Source organism: Pelophylax lessonae, assembly GCF_965119305.1.
Source record: "Pelophylax lessonae genome assembly, chromosome: 1".
NCBI classification, from domain to species: domain Eukaryota; kingdom Metazoa; phylum Chordata; class Amphibia; order Anura; family Ranidae; genus Pelophylax; species Pelophylax lessonae.
The window spans coordinates 223,328,493-223,343,324 of NC_138768.1; the positions used below are offsets into that span (position 1 = coordinate 223,328,493).

General features: G+C 45.8%; 1 protein-coding gene across 1 annotated transcript in view; it reads left to right on the plus strand.

The window, feature by feature from the left end:
* NAA25 (N-alpha-acetyltransferase 25, NatB auxiliary subunit) overlaps positions 1-14,832 on the plus strand; it is a 129,910-nt gene that overhangs the window by 73,276 nt on the left and 41,802 nt on the right. The window contains exons 13-14 of the mRNA XM_082243438.1: positions 13,571-13,657; positions 14,424-14,604. Coding sequence (XP_082099564.1) covers positions 13,571-13,657; positions 14,424-14,604 — 268 coding nt within the window. The remainder of the gene's footprint in view (positions 1-13,570; positions 13,658-14,423; positions 14,605-14,832) is intronic.

Consider the following 14,832-nt stretch of genomic DNA (forward strand, 5'->3'; position numbering starts at 1 on the left):
AATCTTGTCCCTCTAGCAAAGCCAATTGCTACTCCCCTAGATTTTTTCTTAGATGAATCTGCGTAGTACCATATTGGGTGTTTTTGTGAGTAGAATCTAATGTTTGTATCATGTGTAATATGAGTCTCCTGTAAGAATATGACATCTGCATTCAGATAATTAATTTCTCTCATAATTCTCTGTCTCTTCACCGGTGAATTCATTCCCCGTATGTTATATGATATAATATTTACCTCATCCATCCCTTTGTCATGTTTTTCCTATTTTCCCGAATTTTTGGTTCTATACATCTGGATTTATAAGGCTGGTGTTCTCGAGAGTTCGGGCTCTCCTTCTTATATGTGGGTTTATGTTTTCTATATGAGCTAGGGATACATGGCATATTCAAACAATCTATTTTTGTGTCGTCCTTTTCTTTTTCCCTATTTCTAAACCCCCCCCTTCCCTCTCCCGCCCACCCATTCCCCCCTCCTCCCTCCCCCCTCCCCCCTGGCCGTCTTCGCCTCCAAGGGTACCTAGTTTCTCCTTGCCTCCTGACTAGGTTAGTCGATTTATCTCTCCTCCCCTTCCATCGACATTTCCCCGGGGTTGAGCTCGGCTCGTGCTCGCCATCACTTCCTCTCCCCCCTATTTTGGGATTTGAGGATAAAGTACACCCCAGTGCCCCCATGGGGCCGCCCTCTTGAAACTCTTTTATAATGCCCCTTATCCACCTCCCTACCTCCTATCCTCTCAAAACCCCTCCTTCCTTCTCCCATTTTCCCCGTACCCTCCCCGTTACTCAAAACAGTTTTTAACTTTTCCCTTTGCTCTTCTTTTTCTTCTTAATCTCTTCTTGCCACTCGTTTTCGTCTTCTGAGTCCTCATCTAGGGACTCTTGAAGAGTCCATCCTGGAATCTCCATTACTGGTACTTTCAAGGTTTCACAAAAGGTCAAGGTCTCTTCTGGGAACCTTAGCAGGGCCGTTTTTCCATCTTTCCGTACTCCTAGGCCTGGCGGGTGGCTCCAGAAATATTGTATATTTTGCTTCCTCAAAATATCTACCACTGGTTTCAAAACACGTTTTCTGTTGATTGTATCCTGAGATAAATCCGGGAAAATCTGTATATCTGCATCTTCATATCTCATTATTGGTCTGTCTTTCATCTTCTCCCAGATTTTAGCTCTTACATCGTATTTATGAAATCTCGCTATTACATCTCTTGGTTTATCTTTTGGAGCGTTCTGAGGTTTTCGTATTCTGTGGACTCTTTCAAATTCTATTTTATCAGCCATTTCCTTTCCTAGGAGGGGATTGAAGATGAATTCAAGCATTTCTTCTAGTTTTTCCTCTCTGCCCTTTTCCGGTAGGCCCCTAATCCGCAAGTTTTTCCTTCTATTTCTATTTTCTTGGTCTTCCATCTTATAAGCCATGTTCCTCTGTTCAAGCTGCGTTCTTTTCATTTGGTCTTTTAAATTTTTTAACTTCTTCCCCTGGGAGTTTATTTTCGTTTCTATTTCTTCCACTCTAGCCAGAGTATGTCCTAAATCCCTATATAGGTTAGCCATTTCCGATTTGATTGATTTTTCCAAATTTGTGAACATTTCTATCATTTCAGATTTTGTCGGTGGCTGATCTTTTCTCCTCTGTTCTTCTTCCTTTCCTGATACATAGTCTCCCATAATTTGTGTACTTTCCCTAGAAGAGTCCAAGGTCTCCTCTCCCGGCTGCTCCGAGTTTTTTGTGCCTTTTGTCTTTGTTTTCCCCTCATTATTTTGTTTTGATTTTACAGCTGGTTGACAGTCCGCTGCTTCACTTTGTCCCTTCCCATCCTGAGTCATATACTTTCTGATGGTTCCGGGGCTAGCTGTTATTTTTGCGGGTTTCTCCGCCCCATCTTTTTTGTCTGTTTATTCTTAATTTTTGACATATTTCTACTTTTTAGGCTCTGTTTGAGGTCTAGAGCTGGGGGGCTAAAGAGTTCAGTATAGTTCGCCAACTGTCTACCTGACCAAACAATGGTCAGATATAATATTTCAGGGGTGGGCCCGGCGTATATTTTAGGGGGTGTACTGCTTTAAGATGGGAGGGTATAATTATCCAGTATTTCCAACTTCTCCTAACCAATAATCTCCAGTAGGGCTACCTCTGGCCTTTTTATCTATATTATTTTTTTTTTTTTTTTTTCCCTTGAAGACACGAGTTGGATAGTAAATTTAGTTTACTTTATTCTCATACAGTCTTTCCCTCGTTCAGTTATAGAATGAAGTAAAGGCCAAGGGAAGCCCCTGTAAGATACCGTTAGTCTTCTACACCATATATATATAATATTTATCTCCAGTGAGAAAAAGCCTTTTGGGGGGTCCCAAGGGGTTCCTTCATGTAATTATCTCCTATTCAACATACGGTTCAGAGAGACTTGGGAGGTTTAGGGTTTTTTTTTTTTTTTTTTTTTATCATTCCGACCCTTTAAACCAAGTGCTCATTAAACATTTTCCAACACGCTAGCAGGGTTCTTATTTCCAAGCCCTTCTCCCTCCTCCTGAGGGGGCCTTAGTATACCCGGCGTATCCAGGGGTGTCAGCAGTAATTCTATTGCAGTTCAAGGTAGTCTGTCAGTATCTTATTTCACCCAGGGTATACCTTGGCACTTGTCCCAGTCTATAGATCTTATAACATATATCATGTATCATATATGAAAGGAAAGGAATTTGGGGGTTTTCACCCTCTCACCACTCCTCCAGGTCTCGATCTCAGCCTCATGTAGTGTGTGGTTTGTGGCTCCTTAGCTACATGCTTTGTCGGGTATCCGGCTGCCTCTGCATCCCCCTTCGAGCGTTGATTCCCTCCTTACTCGAATGCTGGAAACCCTCTCTTTCCCCAGAGCCGTTTCCAGGTCTGGTGAGCTGTCCCCTCGATGGCGGACCGAGTGCGGGACCTCGTGAGGGGTCTCTCTGTGCCGGCTGGACGCGTGCGGATGGTCTGGGCGGGCGGCTCGGGCTTGCTGCTTCCTCGCTGCTGCACCCTGGTGGCTACACGGGATCTACATCCCCGGAGCTGTCCCTCCGTCCCTCGGAGACTGCTCAACGGAGGCACCTGCTTCTCAGCAGGGATCAACCGATCCACCGGGTCCTTCGGCTGCGTTACTGGAGATCAGGTAGAGGGATATTTGGTCCGCTTTAGTTCTCCATGTGTGCGGGGTGGACTGAGGCGTTCAGTAGCATGTCTCGGGCGGCTCCCAGGTCTGCACTAGCGTGCACTCAGCTCTGGTGCCATGACCCGGCTCCTCCCCCGGAAGGTCCTGAACATGCATTTCTAAAGCTGGTGCAGCTATAGACCAAAAGACATGCATATTTACAAAAAAGCGCACACATGCAAAAGAAATGACTATCAAATATAAAGGCAATCAATGAATAAATTCTTATTTTATGGACAAGCTTCGGGGAAGAGGTTCAGGAATTGCAGGGTTTTGTGAACACAATGCTGGTGGTGCCCATGCGCTTTCAACGCCATTACCCCTTTGCAGACTCAGTTTCCAGTCTCTGGACAGTGTCACTTAAGGTGGATCACACTGTTTCCAGATTTGCATAAATCCACTGTAGTACCCGTGGAAGAATCCCCGGTGTTTAAGGACCCGGGGTACAGGCGCATGAAATCACTTTCCGGCCACCTGCACTTGGTGGCGGGTTCGCTTCTCAAACCTGTATTTGCCTCTGTCCTGGTTTCTCAGACGGTTACAGCATGGCTCAAGGTGCTTAGGAGCAACTTGCAAGCGAGTCAGTTCATCCGACTCTGATTGAGCTCACGGATCAGATGGCCCAGGCCAATGGTGTACCTGTGCGATGCGGGATGGATGAGGCTCCTCTGGTTGCCAGGGTGTCTGCAGTAGGGATCGCAATACACTGCATGGTGTGGCTTAAGAGCTAGTCAGCGGGCCAGGCTTCTAAGAAGACCGTCACTCCTCTCCCCTTTTTGGGCGAACGCCTCTTTGGTGACTTATTGGATGAGTCAATCAACGGTCTAACGGGGGTTAAGAGTACTCTTCTCCCCCAATTCTCCAAAGGTATTACGCTTTGCAGTAAGTGGGGGGCCTTCCTTCACGGCTCACAGGCGGCTTTCTCGTGCCTCAGGGGCGCAAGAAAAAGGAAAACCGTTCAGAGCCTCCGGAGGGAACAAGATGACTTGGTCCGGTGAGCCCGTGACTAGCAAGTCAGGTTCAGCGGACAACGACTCCTCTGCATGAAGGGACTCCCTCACCCGATTCGGGGGTGGCAGGATGTCTGCGTTGCTTTCAGATACCCTGGGTGGCTCTGGTTCAGGTCATGAGTTCACAAATGAACTCGTTCAGGATACAAGACCGGCTTTCAGTCTCGCCCAGCAGACAGGTTCTTTCCACCATGTCTCCGTTTATCTCCGGATCGATTGTAGGATCCCCTTGCACAGAGAGTGATGCCACGGACGCATTGGTGGTGCCTTGGGGCAGGTGTCGGCTGATTTGTGCCTTCTCACCTGTACATCTGTTGTCCAGGCTCCTCCGCAGGTTGGCGGTGGAGGTAGTGCAGTTGTTTCTGGTGGCCCCAGCCTGGCCTCGCTGGTCTTGGTACGCAGACCTAGTTGAGATGGTCAAGCTTTCCTGGCGGCTGCCTTTTTTGAGAGGGGATCTGCTGTCTCAAGGGCCGATCTTCCACCCTCCTTACGGTCGCTGGTCTTAACGGCATGGCTGTTGAAGGCCAGGTGTTGAGAGTCGGGGGTCTCTCAGATTCTGTGGTTCCTACCTTGAGGCCAGGTAGGCGACTTCCGGGATGATTTATCATCCTACTTGGCAGATGTAGATTGCTTGATGTGAGTCGCAAGGGTTGCTTCCTCACTCCTTTTCGGTGGCGAGGGTCTTGGCCTTCTTGCAGGAAGGTGTGGAGCAACGTTTGGCTTTGGGCACGATCAAAGGTCAGGTGTTGGCCTTAGCCATTTCCTTCCAACGTCCCTTGGCGACTTAACTCTTTAATTCGCACCCGTCGTTTTTCTACGGGTGCGTCCTCTGGCTCTGCCGAAGATATCCCCTTTACCTCCGGGATCTGTATTTGATTCTGTCCGTTCAACGGCCTCCCTTTGCAAGTGTCGGAGGACTCGTTGCATTTTTGGTGGCTATTGCTTCTGCTTGCAGGGTGTCTGAGTTGGCGGCTCTGCCTTGCCGTTTGCCATATCTGGTCATTCATAGGGTTAACGGTTGTTCTACGACCTAACCAATCTTTTCTCCCTAAGGTGGTGTTGGCATTCCACCTTAATGAAGATGTTGTTTTTTCCTTCGCTCTGTGCTAAGTCCAAGCATCCCAAGGAATTTGTTTTGCCTTCGCTGGATGTGGTTCGGGCGATCAGGGTTTACCTGTCAGCCACAGAATCCTTTCGGACATCTGATTCTCTGTTTGCCCTTTCTGAGGGATCTCGTAAGGTTTCAGCTGCGTCTGCTGCAACCATATCAATATGAATCAGACTGGCTATTGTTCAGGCCTATTCGTTGAAGGGTCAGGTTCCTCCCTTTCCCTGTGAGGGCGCATTCTGCTAGAGCGCTGAGTGCCTCTTGGGCTTTCGCCTTTAGGCTTCTGTTGCTTGGGTGGCGACTTGGTCGTCTGTTCACACTTTTTTTTTTTTTTTTTTCAAAATTCTACATGATTGTTTTTGATGGCATCCTCGGATGCTTCCTTTTTTGGCCGCAAAGTTTTGCAGGCTGCTGTTTGTGAAGAGACTTGGTTTTCTCTTTTCGGGGGTGAAATTTTGTTTTGGGCTCAGCTCCTGTTGGTGTTGGGGTTGAGATTTTTTGTTTCCCTATTGCCTACGTTGTTTAGCCTAAGAAATGCGTTAACTGTTTTTGGTTGCGTTCTTCCCACTCCTCATGCCTACACTGCTTTGGGACGTTCCATTCGTGAAGAAACATTGAGAGCTGCGTCTGTCAGAGGACGTAAGAGAAAATTGGATTTTTGTAAGAACTTACCAAAAAATCTTTTTTCTCTGAGTCCTCTATTTATGGGGTCGGTGGTGTTTTCTTTCACTGCTTGCTACGAAATTGATTAGGGAGCACGGTGTGTCTGGGGTAATGTCATGAGGGACAGCCCCTATAGACGTGTCTAGTGAAAAGCTTTCACTGCCTAGTCTACTCCTGTAGATGGCGCATTAACCATTCGTGAAGAAACACACCTCCAAAAAGAAACGCCTCACTCTAAACCTCCCTGGACTCACTGGCCCTCCTCACTACACATCAAATCAGGCCTCGACCCTCTGCAGCCTTGGCAAACATAACACTAGAAGTCTGAAAAAGTATAGCCGTGCTCTTGAGCGCCTATGGCATAAGACAAGGTCTCAAAGATTTCAAACAATATAAATCTGCCCTCCAAAAATAAAATTCCAGTCTCCACACGGACAAACAGACCTATTTTATCACTTTCATTAACTTATCCCATTCCCGGCAACTTTTCTCTACCTTCAGTTCTCTACTTTTGTCCTCCACTGCCTCCCCCACTAACTCACTCACTGCCCAGGAGATCGCCAATCACTTCAAACAGAATGTTATATTCTCTGTGTTGTGAGAGACACAGGACTCTGGTCTGGAACAACGGTTCTTTATTCAGGACTCTCTGTACACTACAACACGCATTACAGGACAGCTCTGTATATCAATACATCTCTTACATGTCTCTAAGATGGCCACTCTGCCCCTTGACCCTTGTCATCACTCCTGGGTGGAGCCAGCCTTAAAGTGACAGTACATGTGAAACCCTTCAGGTATAACACCTTCCATCCATCCCTAAAAAAAAAAAAAAACAACAAAACGAACAGGCATAAAACAGTAACTCATAATTGTCCAATACAGTCCTCCAACTCAGGAGATTTACATGGCTTCTTCCGCGTCCGGATGTGAGAACAACTTCCAGGGACGCTACGGGGAGAACATGGCAGCGGATCACTTTCGGCGGGCCCGTTGAAAGTCTCGCAACCGGTCTTGCATTTGAAACCAGTCAGGAGGGCGACAGCGTCGTTGAGGACGGGCACCCAGCGACTCGGGGCCGGAGGAAGCAGGGCTGGCCGGAATGGACACGGGCGGGGCCAAGAGGGGATCCCCTAGCTCAGAGGGTGAACAGACCTCTGGACCAGGGCTGGAGGGCTCTGTTGGAGCTGAGTTCAAAAGATCAGAGTCCCCCCCCCCCCCCCCCAAGCATCAGCCTCAATGCCTCCTGATCCGGTAGGAGCAGATCCTTGAGACACTGGAGGTGCAGCTGATGTCAGGGATTCGGGCAGCTGAGAATGAGGACGCAATTGGTCCGCATGCCGTCTGCAAATGGAACCATCTTCAAGGCAGACCCTATACATTTTGGGTCCCAAAGTCTCTGCGACGATATCAGGAAGCCAACGAGTGTTGGAAGTGCCATAAGATCGGGCCCATACCTTTTTGCTGGGCTGTAAACCGGGGGATCTCGTCGTGTTCAACGAGCTGTATGCTCCCAAGAATAGGGCATAGCGTTGAAGATGGGCCGCAGTCGTCTCTGAGATGCCTTTTGTCAGGGCTAAAGATCTGAAGGAGTGGTTTATGATCAGTCAGTATGGTGAATTCCCTACCATACAGGTAAAGATGAAACTTCTTAATTGCCCATATGAGCGCCAGAGCCTTTGTCAATGTGAGAGTAATTGCTTTCTGCTTTTGTCAAGGACCTGGAGGCGAATGCCACAGGTTTCTCTAACCCATCTGGTAAAACGTGAGATAGTACAGCCCCTAGACCATAGGGTGAGGCATCGCAAGCCAAGGTGAGAGGCCTTTGGAGGTCATAGTGCACGAGCATGCGTGACGCCAACAGCTTTCGCTTAGAAACTTCAAAAGCACGTTGGCATGCAGCCGACCAATTCCATCTGGAGTGTTTCTCCAAAAGCTTGTTTAATGGAAACAAAGGGTGTGCTAGATCCGGCAGGAATTTGTGGTAATAGTTCAGCAAGCCCAGGTATGATCGCAGCTGTTGGACGTTGGTTGGGGCTGGAGCTTTTACTAAAGCATCAACTTTGGCTTCCGTGGTGTGTATACCCTCTGCATCCACAAGGTGGCCACAACTCCAATTTAGGTACCATGAATTGGCATTTCGCTAAGTTCACTTTTAGACCCTGCTCTTGGAGTCTCGCCAACACAAGCTCCACGTTACGCTTGTGTTCCTGGTCCGTCAGGCCCGTGATGAGCATGTCATCTAACAGGCACTGTGTGAAAGGAATGTCCGCCAAAATCTCATCCATTTTGCGTTGCCAAATGGCTGGGGCAGAGGCTACCCCAAACACCATCCGATTTGTATTCATACAGTCCCTTGTGAGTGTTGGTTAGAAACTTGCGGGACGAAGGGTGGACCTCAAACTGTAAATAAGCTTGCCTGAGATCAAGCTTGGTGAACTTATAACCTCCTGCAAGAGAGGCAAAAATGTCATCTATTCTGGGTAGGGGATACTGGTCTATCTCCAGTTGAGAATTTAGTGCCATTCGGAAATCGCCACAAATGCGTAAGTCCCCATTCACTTTCTTTACTGGTACAACTGGTGATGCCCACTCGCTGTGCTCTACCTTTGAGATGACACCTTGTTCCTCCAGCCGGCTTAGTTCAGCTTCCACACCTGCTCGGAGTGCGAAAGGTACCGTCCGAGCTTTGAAGAACCTAGGCTGGGCATTGGGTTTCAGCCTGAGTTTCACACAGTCATGTGCTTTATTTTTCCCAAATGGTGATCAAAGACTTGTGGGAATCGCTGTTTCAGGGATTCCACCCATCCCTCGTTATCTCTTGATGGGATGGTCACGGTGTTGCAGGGGTTTATTGCGATGTCTGGCATGCCAAAGTGAGCAATCCAGTCTCTCCTAAAGAGAGGGGGTCCCCCATGTTCTAGGATATATAATGGCATTCTCTTTGTCTAACCCTTGAAGGATACCTGTACTTTCACGTAACCCAGTGGGTGTAGTATCTGCTTTGAGTATGTCTGCTGTTTGGTGTTGGACGGACAGTTGTTCGGATCAGAAGTTTTCTCCATTGTTTCTGGGTGATAACTGAAACTGCTGCTCCTGTGTCTACATCCATCTAGAGTTTCTTTCCTTCCACAGTTACCTCTACAGTCATTGCTGAGGGTGCTGAATGCATATGATGTATGTCCAATCTGTGGAGCACTTCCTCATCCTCTGATTCCAATGATGATGTATATCTTCCCACCATATATGCTTTTGTCCTGGTGTTCAGAGGTTGTTTGTTTCGCACCTTCTTACTACGGCAGACTCGTTTCCGATGGCCTGCCTTACCACAATTATGACAGAGCTGATCCTTAAACCGGCAGACTTTGTGATCATGGTCTGTATTCCCACAACGGTAGCAAGCTGACTCCCGGTTTGGTGAGGGTCTATATTTACAGTTAGCTGCAGTTGGCTTGACTGCTGTTCTGTAAACTTCCTCTTTAACCTCTTCCCTTCTGCTCTGGGGGTTCAATGCCTCTGTATCTTTCACAGCCATTTCCATCACTGAAGCTATCTCAATTGCCTTTTCTAAGGGTAAGGTCTTTCTCTGTTAACAGTCTCTTTTGTCTAGACTCACTATTTAGTCCCATGACAAACTTATCCCTCAGTGCAGTCGGTAAGTACTCCCCAAAAGAACAGGTTGAGGCTAGTCTGCGAAGGGCGAGCACATAAGCCTTAATATCTTCACCCGGCTGCTGCTGCCGCTGATAGAACCGGAATCTTTCTGCAATCTCTAGTGGTTTAGGCTGGAAGTGATTCCCTCACAGTGTCAGGAGCTCTTCCAAAGTCTTAGTTGCTGGTTTTTCAGGGAAAAGGAGATCCCGAAGAGTGTCATATGTCCTAGCACCAACCACTGTCAGAAATACTGCTACTTGCCTGTCGCCTGGGATGGCATTTGCACAAAAATACTGTTCCAGCCTCTCAATCCAGGAACTCCACAATGTCTGTTCTCAATCAAATTCACTTAATGTCCCGATCAAGGACATTTTCCTGCTGAGCTCTGTGGGTGTTTGTATCCAGCTGACAATCCAGAGTTTTTTTTTTTTTTTTTTTTTCCTTTTTCTTTTCTCACACGGATAGTAACCTTGTAAATCCCATCCTCGTCGCCACTGTTATATTCTCTGTGTTGTGAGAGACACAGGACTCTGGTCTGGAACAACGGTTGTTTATTCATGACTCTCTGTACACTACAACATGCATTACAGGACAGCTCTGTATATCAATACATACCTTGCATGTCTCTAAGATGGCCACTCTGCCCCTTGACCCTTGTCGTCACTCCTGGGTGGAGCCAGCCTTAAAGTGACAGTCCATGTGAAACCCTTCAGGTATAACACAGAAGATTGATACAATTCGGGAGGAGAAGATCTCTGCTTTTCAGTTACCTTCCAAACTCTATACCTTATGCCCACAGGTACAATCACTACTTCCACCATAGACGAGGTTGCAAAACTATTTGCTAACGTCCATTTAACCACCTGCCCTCTGGATCCGGTTTCCTCCCAAATGCTACCTTCACCCTCCGGCTCTATTCTACACTCTCTAACCCACATCTTCAATCTCTCCCTCTCTTCTGGCATCTTTCCCCCAACTCTCTAAAACATGCACTGGTTAACCCAATACTTAAAAAGCCCTCACTGGACCCAACCAATGTTAAAAATCTACGCCCTATTTCCTTGCTCCCCTTTTTATCCAAACTCCTTGAACGTCTGTCTGGTCTACAACAGACTGAACAACCACCTTGCTGAGAATGGCCTTCTTGATCCCCTTCAGTCTGAATTTCGGCCGCAACACTCCACATAAACTGCTCTCCTAGAGCTAACAAACGATCTATGAACAGCCAAAACCAATGGACACTATTCTTTACTCCTACTCCTAGATCTTTCTGCTGCCTTTGATACGGTTGACCACCCTCTCCTCCTCAAACTCCACGCATTTGGTCTCCGTGACTGTACTCTTCGTTGGTTCTCTTCCTACTTATCCAACCGCCCCTTTTAGCGTTGCTAACAATTCTACTTTCTCCATTACTTTTCCTTTCTCTGTTGGGGTCCCCCAAGGTTCTGTTCTCGGACCCCTCCTATTTTCAGTCTCTACCTCCTCTCTGGGTCAGCTGATAGCCTCCCATGGCTTCCAATAATATCTCTATGCTGACGATACTCAAATCTACTTATCCACCCCTCAGCTCACTCCCTCAGTCGCCTCTCTTATTACTAATTTACTAGCAGATATATCAGTATGTATGACAAACCACTTTCTCAAACTCAATCTATCCAAAGCTGAACATATCATTTTTCCTCCACCACGTGCCCCTTCCCCTGATCTCTGTCATAACCGATGGCACTGCTATCAGCCCATCCCCGCAAGCCAAGGTCCTCGGTGTTGTCCTGGACTGTGAACTCTCCTTCAAGCCCCACATCAAAGCACTGTCCAAATCTTGCCGCCTCCACCTCCGCAATTATCTCCAAAATATGCCCCTTTCTAACCAATGACACAACAAAGCTCCTAGTTCACTCCCTGGTCATCTCGCGCCTTGACTACTGCAATTCCCTTCTCGCTGGCTTACCAACCACTACATAGGCTAGCCCCCCTTCAATCCATCATCAATGCTGCTGCCAGACTTGTCCACCTTACCAATTGCTCAGTGTGTGCTATTCCGCTCTGTCAATCCCTCCACTGGCTCCCGCTCACCCAGCGAATTAAATTCAAAATCATTACAACAACTTGCAAAGCCATCCACAGTTTAGCCCCCAGTTACATCACTAAGCTGGTCTCATTATACCAACCTAATCGCTCTCTTCATTCCTCTCAAAACCACCTGCTCTCTAGCTCCCTTATCACCACCTCCCATGCTCGCCTCCAGGACTTTTCCAGAGCCTCTCCAATCTTATGGAACACCTAACTCCAATCTGTTCGATTATCTTCTATTCTATTAGCTTTTAGACGATCTCTGAAGACTCTCCTCTTCAGAGAAGCCTATCCTACCTGCACCTAACACTCTACTCCATTTTCTCCATCAGCTCATCCCCTACAGTTATTGTCTTTTGTTTTGCTTGACCCTCCCTTCTAGATTGTAAGCTTTAACGAGCAGTGCCTTCTAAGTCAACCTGTATTGAATTGTCTTGTAACTGTATTGTCTTCCCTCATATTGTAAAGCGCTGCGCAAACTGTTGGCGCTATATAAATCCTGTATAATATTGAGAGCTGGGTCTTTCAGAGGATTTGGAGAAAAGGATTTTACAGTAAGTTCTTACAAAAATCCATTTTTTTATTTGAAATAGTAATTTGGTCTTTCAAACTTTGCTTTCATCAAAGAATTCTCCATTTGCAGCAATTACAGCCTTGCCGACCTTTGGCATTCTAGCTGTCAATTTGTTGAGGTATTCTGAAGAACTCGCCCACGCTTCCTGAAGCACCTCCCACAAATTGGATTGGCTTGATGGCACTTCTTGCGTACCATACGGCAAGCTGCTCCCACAACAGCTCAATAGGGTTAAGATCTGGTGACTGTGCTGGCCACTTCATTACGGACAGAATACCAGCTGACTGCTTCTTCCCTTAATAGACCTTGCATAGTTTGGAGGTGTGCTTTGGGTCATTGTCCTGTTGTATGAGGATATTGGCTCCAATCAAGCGCTGTCCACAGGGTAGGTCATGGTGCTGCAAAATGGAGTGATGGCCTTCCTTATTCAAAATCTCTTACCTTGTACAAATCTCCCACTTTACCAGCACCAAAGCAGCCCCCGACCATCACATTACCTCCACCATGCTTGACAGATGGCATCAGGCACGCCTCCAGCATCTGTTTACTTGTTCTGCGTCTCACAAATGTTCTGTGTGATCCAAACCCTTCAAACTTAGATTTGTCTGTCCATAACACTTTTTTCCAATCTTCTGTCCAATGTCTGTGTTCTTTTGCCCATCTTAATCTTATTTTACTTTTTATTGGCCAGTCTAAGATATGCTTTTTCTTTGCCACTCTGCCTAGAAGGCCAGCATTCCCGAGTCGCCTCTTCACTGTGGACGTTGGGACTGGTGTTTTGCGGGTACCCTTTAATGAAGCTGCCAGTTGAGGAGGACCTGTGAGGCGTCTATTTCCCAAACTAGAGACTCTAATGTACTTGTCCTATTGCTTAGTTTTGCACTTCTTTCTTTTCTGGTTAGAGCCCATTTGTGCTGTTCTCCCAAGAGAGTAGTACACAACGTAGGAAATCTTCAGTGTCTTGACAATTTCTCGCATGGAATAACCTTCATTTCTCAGAACAAGAATAGCCTGTTTCAGAAGAAAGTTCTCTCTTTCTGGCCATTTTGAGAGTATAATTGAACCCACAAATGCTGATGCTCCAGATATTCAACTATTTTGGCTAAAAAGAAAAATTGGGAAATCTTTAGTATATATGAATAGAAGAGTGTGAGTATAGAGTCTTAGCCAGTTTTTTTTTTTTTGTTTTGGTTAATGAACATTATACCAGAGACTCCTCCACTCACAAAATGTTCTAAGAATATTTGATCTAGTCTGATTGGTAGGAACCCTGAGGTTTATTTTTACCAGTGTTTCCATTGTTCTTCTCCTTAGGAAAATCCTGTCTAAAAACAGAGCTTCAATTCTCTGATTACTACTGTCTCGTGGGAGCCCACTTGCTCCTAGATCTGTGGATTAGTGGTAAGTATATGCTTTATTTAGGAATATTTACCGTTATAGAACTCAACATAAATGCTTTAATTGGATTTTAAATGAACCACAGCCAAAAGTTTATTTGAAGTGAAGAAATATCTGTGTCCCAGTGGAAGATATTTTCCCTCACTTTCTGTTGACACAACTGCAAGGCGAAGGGAAACCTCCCTAATATGACACACAGCAATGAATATCTGTTAGTGCAAGAAATGATAACCTCCTTTGTCAAAAAAAAAAAAAAAAAGTTTGACCATTTTTATTTTATTTTTTGTCAGATCTATTCCCTCTTCTCGCCACTTGTAGTACCTGATGCTTTAAAGCAGGGGTAGGCAACGTTTGAGAGGTGGAGATTTACCTGACCAACAAACCATAAAAGAGATCAAAGATCAACGGGGTTCAGCAGGCGCATATATATATATATATATATATATATATATATATATATATATATATATATATATATATATATATAATCTATATATCTATATATCTATATATATATATCTATCTATCTATCTGGCAGGGCCCAACTGCATAGTAAGGCTTATACAAGGAAAGCTTAGAGAAATGTATTATGTCACTGTAAAAATAAAAATCTAAACTATCAGCTTGTTTTCATCATGAACTCCCCAATGGTGGCCCATAGGATTTCCCCTAAGTCATACAGACTTTTTGCTTTAGCAGCTCTTCATGGAAAGCCTCCTAAGCTTTCACGTCAATTGAAGACTTTTTAATTATCTTGTTTTTTGTGCAGGTGAAGACTGGGCAGTTTGGCACGCTCTTACTTTATTAGAAGAAGGATTAAACAACAGTCCCTCTAACGCCCAGTTTAAACTGCTGCTTATTCGCATCTACTGCACACTGGGAGCATTTGAGCCAGCTATGGAATTGTATAGCAGCCTGGATGCTAAACACATACAACATGACACAATTGGGTAAGTGTTTCCACCTATATTGCAGTTTGAAAAGTATGCCAAAGTGCTAGTGCTTTTGTTAAACTTTTGTATTGGAGATTTACTAAAACTGGTGAAGCTGTGCATTGAAACAAATCTGCTTCTAACTTCAGCTTGTTTAAATTAAAGTGTTCCCAAACCCACAACAGTAAAATCAGTCTGTATATGCAGTAAAGCATTCATCCTGTCTTCTCTGATCCCCCCCTTATT